The sequence below is a fragment of the Convolutriloba macropyga genome, chromosome 13, assembly GCF_964194025.1.
Source record: "Convolutriloba macropyga chromosome 13, txConMacr16.3, whole genome shotgun sequence".
Classification (NCBI taxonomy): Eukaryota; Metazoa; Xenacoelomorpha; order Acoela; family Convolutidae; genus Convolutriloba; species Convolutriloba macropyga.
Genome location: NC_134480.1, coordinates 19,783,934 through 19,789,933, shown reverse-complemented (window position 1 = coordinate 19,789,933; position 6,000 = coordinate 19,783,934). Strand labels below are relative to the sequence as shown.

Sequence of the window (6,000 nt, the reverse complement as noted above, 5' to 3'; positions counted from 1 at the left end):
CGTTTATATATGTGTATCTATATATATATATATATATATATATATATATATATATATATATATATATATAAATATATATATATATATATATATATATATATATGTATGTATGTAATATATAGAATCCTATAATGTTTCAAATTCTGATATAATCCAGAGCAATCCAGGAAACCACCCAAGATATGTTAATTCATTCGACCACGAATTTTTGTTTTCAACTGAATAAAACACAATTGGCAACAAAAGCCCACTTCATGTGTAGAGAACTGAAATGGACTGCTGATGAGTGATTCAATAAACTGTTGATCTGTTGAGTTGATGGCCATAGTTATCTAAGTTATAACTGTCAGTTGAAACATTTTAGGAATTTAAATTTTATACATTTAACACGCCTAGAGCTATTATTTTTGTGGAAGTACTGTTTTGCTTTAATTTTAGCCAGTACAACCGAGACAATCAATCTTCGTTCTACCCCACAGTATGAGTTTCGATTGGTGTTTAAAAGAAGCCGAAGTTTACGAAAGCAAGGAAACTAAAAACAAATCTCCGGCTTTGGTTGAATGCTGGCTGGACAAAAGTTACAAAAGTTACTGCAACGCGGCCTTGGCCGCAATAACCAGTGAACAAAAAGAAACGGCTCTCTCGATGATCAAGAAAAACTTGGACCGCAAGCGCCAGTTTTTCGTTCAAAACCCACAACGTTGCAGTGACATAAACACCTTTGACGTGGAGAAAATTTCGAAATATTTTCATTGGGTAACTTACTTGAAACTGGTGACCGATGATAGTAATGATTTCGAGGAAATTGGATATGAAATTGACCAACTGCTATTTGATTTTGAAGAATCGGCTCAAAACTTGAGCAAAGATTCTATTCTGAACGCGATGGCTGAAGGCACGCATAATAACATGTTTGGAGTGAAAGCCGTGTTGTATTACAAGATAGCCAAATTGTTCTTTTCGAACGGCGTTTTCAAATCCGAGAGCCAAGATTTTAGGGCTGCCAAGTACAACTTTGAAGAAGTAAGACGCCCCGTTGAAAGCTTCAAAAAATTATTCGGTGAATCAAAGAAAATGCGTTTTCTGTCAGAAACTGTCAAAAAATTATTGGAAGAATTGAATGGAGAAATCGAAGTTGTGGAAGAAGAAACTATCATCGAAATGACACAAGCGGTTGGTCAGTTATCACTGGAAGCTGCGACCTTAAAACACGACGAAGTCATGAAACAAAACGAAAATTTAGACTTCGACAAAGTTTATTACGTCTATGATTTATACCATTACGCTTGGACCCAAGTCAGAGACAAGGACATCGAACTAGAGGCCAAATTAATGAGTAAAATGGGGACTTATCATTACAAGGTCCTCAAACTGCAAAACAGCAAAGCGAAGGCGAGGGAATATTTGAAGAAGAGCATCGAATTGGGAATATCATTGACTCCCAAAAATGTCACCAGCCACGATTGGTACAAAGAAGCGGAAGAGAACTTAAGAGAGATTCAAAAAGAAACCCTGAAAAGCGAGAACCAGAAACTGGAAGAGGAGAAGAAAAAGTACGAGAAGGAGTTGACCGAAGTGGCTAACTTCTTGGATAACTGCAGAGGAAAAGCCGATTTTCAACTGAAGACCGAGATTATGAATATTATTGACAAATATCCACCAAAAACGACCGGTTTCAAAAAGGACAAAATTGAGAAGATTGAATACAGCGAAAGAAGAAAGGTTGGAATAAACACCAATGTTGTTCCCCTCCCCCCCCCCCTCCTCACAGTCCCCTTGAGCGTCGTCTTTATAAGTGCTCATTCAGATTATATTCCGAATCAGTATATATTTCAGGTCTTGGTCATAAGTCTTGACTTAAAGTTGGCAAGCTGGGAGCGGTGTTCCACTTTTTCATCCCAATTTTTTCACACGTCTATCGTTTCACACCGATTTCAATACTTTGTGTAATTGGTACTATTTACATTGGTACTATATTGTACCATATATTGCACCATATATTGTACCATATATTGCGCGCCTCAAGAGCCCGTTTGGCTTGATACGAGACTATCACAAACCAAAATGGGATTCTTCAATTTTCAGAACTAAGAGACTCAGCAGCACATACTGAGGTCTGCCTTCAGTTTCGTCCCATATGAAAACATAGAACCATCTAACTAAAACCATTTATCACAGTTTTTTCGATCCACATTGAGCTTACGAAGACTCGGCTATTTCAATAGAAAAACGTGGACTTTAATGTTATTTTTAGTGAGTTGAGACCACGCTGGGCAATTGTGAACTTCAAGTCCATTTTTGTGTAGATTGAGGCCACAAAAATGTCTATCCAAGCTTGATGCCCGCCGTAATTGTAATCCTTGCTGAAAACAACAAGCATATTAAGCTTAAGTTGAGAAATTTTTTTCAAAAATTGTGAAAAATTATCAAGTATCAGGGTTTTTCAGCAACAAATAGTTTTACTTATAATGAAAAATGCCCTCAATAGGTCGATACGCGGTCGTTATGAGTAAATGTTTGTCCCTATTTGGGTATTTCGTTTCATGTGAACAAAGCAAAATTAGCGTTCTAATTGGTCCTGTGATACCCGAACATTTATTTATTCTTCAATTTCATTGATGCAGTAAAATTTATATGATGCCTTTAATTTAGTTCATTATTTTAATCTTAATCTTATGATCTTGTTTCAACTGTCTGGTTAGTTTCCCGCTTCATGATCAGACATGTCTGATCACGCATTCACGTTGTGCTCGAGTGGTTTCAGTTTATTAATTTCATTGTTCTGACTTTCTGCAATTCAATTCAGTTTGCAAAAACTTCTCTTGATTTCCCGCTCCGCAAGTAAGCGAAACAAAAGTGAAAGTGTAATCTCGCACCGCAAATCATCACAGCAGAATAATAACGTACGACATGGCGCAGCCAGCATCGAAAAGAACACCCCTTGGAATCGACCCTTTCTGGGACAAACCAACACCGGATCCACCACTTCGCTGGGAGAAGTGGAGGGTACAATACAAACTGGCACTCTTAGTCAAAGAAAACATCATTTTGGACACGCTACTCGGCCCAAAACCTGATACGGTAGAGCTACCTCTAGAGCCAATCTAAGAAGAGACAATTGTGGGTGCATCTGCACAATCAGAGAGGGAGAGGAACGCGCGCAACGCGCAACAGAAGATGAACTGGCAAAACAAATGCCAACGACTTATTGAGGTAGGCATCATGTGTGGCGACAAACCGTGGTCATTGGCAGACCGAAAAACAGTCTCTCTCTTCTTTACTTGAGCATCGGAATAGAGGGACGTCGAATCCTTAACTTTAAGAACCCGCTCATCATGATAGACACTCTAGCTACTATCGATTTTTGGAAAATCGCGGAGGAAGCATTCATTCGCCCGCGCAACATAACATTTGACAGACATGTCTTCCTGATCACAAAACAGCTTAGAGGAGAAACTGTGAAACTTAATTTCTATGGTAAATTAAAAGAACTGGCGGAAAACAGTGATTTGAAAACAAAGAAGAAACTCTGATACGCGATGTATTCATCACAAATCTGATCGATCCCGAGATCCAAAAAAAACTATTAAAACAAACGGTAGAACCGCGACAGGCGTTGGAACTCGCAATCAATATGGAACTCGGGATGCGAAACCAACATCAAATACAACAGCACAATAAAATTGTTGTTCCGGCGAATGTCAATGCTATTCAATTAAACAACAACTCACGAAGACCGTATTGGCAGAACAATAATAATGTTCCAAAATAATAGACCAACACTGTATTGTTCGAATTGTGGCGGAGTCTGGCTCCCAAATCATCGCGAAAAGTGCATTGCAAAAGGAAAGACATGCAACAATTGCGGGTTGTTAAATCACTTTGCACAGGTCTGCCGTAAACAGCAGAAGAACATCAACGTAAAGCCACAAGATCCTAAGAAAAAGATGGTTCGGGTGGTAGAAGAAGAGCGACACCCAAAGGACTCGGTAAATTTTGTTCAACCGGCAAAACTCTATGAATCAGATTACAGAAGCGGTGAAGAGGACAACACAGTCGCAATGATTGAAACCGCAGTGGAGAAAGTTGAACCCCTCAATATGCCTCTCAAGATTGGAAATGTCAAAACAACTCTACTCGTGGACTCCGGGAGTGCATGCAGTATATTTCATCATTCACTCGCGTCGCAAGTGGTACAAAGCAGCCCCCGCGCTTTCTGGATTCAAGAATCGTCACCACCATAACTACGAAACTTCTCTAACGAACCAATACAGGTACTGGGGAAGATTCAAGCCCCCGTAACGAGCAAAGGATGGTTATGCGACACAGCAACTTTCACAGTTCTGGCCGACGGTTTAAAGTCCTTAATAGGTCGTGATTTGTTCAACCAACTTGGACTTGCTGTAACTCAGTCTACACTTCTTAAAGGTAACAGTGTCAACAACATCGCATCCCCTGAATTTAAAGAACAGATAGCCTGGTTTGAAAAAATTTCAAACCAGGCTATCTGTTCAAACCAGGCTAGCAAGAAATATTTCCTGGTTTGGTATCACGCATTGGATGATCAAAAAGTCATGTAGCAAAATCTAAATTTCACAAGAATTTCCAACCTAGACATCAAAAAGGTAGACGAATTCCTATCAATCTTCAAGACAAAGTTAATACAGAACTTAGAAAACTATTAGCTGAAAAACACATTATAAAACTGTCAAGCTGTCCTGATAATTATTTCATCTCACCTATTGCGGTTACAGTTAAAAAAGACCAAACGATAAAGCTTGCACTGGATTTAAAAGTTTTAAATAAAGCTATTCACAAGAACAAGTATGAAATGCCAAACATTGATACGCTAATTGAATCGATATCTCAGCAAATAAGTGCTCCCGCTTCGCAAAACATAACGTACTTTTCTACGATTGATTTGAAATACGCATTTAGTCAATTAAATCAGGACATCAACACAGCTAATCATCGTAATTTTAATATTATTAGTGGAGATATGACTGGCACTTACAGATTTCAAACAGGATTTTACGGACTTACAGATATGCCAGCTGAATTTCAAAAAGCTATGGATTATACTCTAATTGGCTTAGAAAATACATATTGCTTTTTGGATGATATTTTGATTGTTAGCAGAGGGTCTCTGATGGATCACAAAAATTATGTAATGAAATGTCTCCAACGCTTAGACGACGAAAATCTTAGGATAAATCTTCCTAAATGCCACTTTGGTAAATTAGAAATTGATTGGCTTGGGTATCATATATCACAAGAAGGTATTTCGCCCCTCGAATCTACGACCGCGGCAATTCTGGCTCTCGAAGCACCGAAAACTTTAAAGAAACTCCGTTCATTTTTGGGATCCGTCCATTATATTGGGAAATTTATCCCTAATCTAGCCCAAATAAGTCATCCTCTACGCCCGCTACTGCGGAAGTCTTCAAAATTCATCTGGACAACTGAACATGAAAACTGTTTTCAAGAAATTAAGACTCGCATAGCGAACGCAACTGCAAATAGTCATTGCAACCCGCAACTCGAAACACGCGTGAAATGCGACGCATCCCGCTCAGGTCTTGGCGCGGCTCTCGAACAATTAACTGTAGATGGGTGGAAACCAATTGCATTTGCGTCTCGATTTTTAAGTTCCTGTGAAGAGCGTTATAGTGTAAATGAACTTGAACTTTTGGGTGTAGTCTGATCAATAGAATATTTTAAAAATTATCTGTATGGAAAACAATTTAAAGTAATTACCGATCACAGAGCACTTCTCTTGATTATGAAAGAACATAGATCTAATAAATCATACAATAGTAGATTGACCCGCTGGGTCGATCGTCTTCTTCCTTTTCAATTTGATATCGAACACCTTCCTGGGGCAAAAATGGGTTTGGTCGATTATATTTCCCGCAATCCATCCCAAAAAGCTAAATAGATCTCTACATACGATGAAGAATTTATTGTTGCCAAATTGAAACTGATCTCGAAATCAGTTAA

At 38.5% G+C, this 6,000-nt stretch overlaps 1 protein-coding gene across 1 annotated transcript in view; it reads left to right on the top strand.

The window, feature by feature from the left end:
* The first annotated feature begins 444 nt into the window (after window positions 1-444).
* Window positions 445-6,000, top strand: part of LOC142352210 (uncharacterized) — a 29,122-nt gene continuing 23,566 nt past the window's right edge. Inside the window, exon 1 of the mRNA XM_075404645.1 lies at window positions 445-1,722. Coding sequence (XP_075260760.1) covers window positions 481-1,722 — 1,242 coding nt within the window. The 5' untranslated portion in view covers window positions 445-480. The remainder of the gene's footprint in view (window positions 1,723-6,000) is intronic.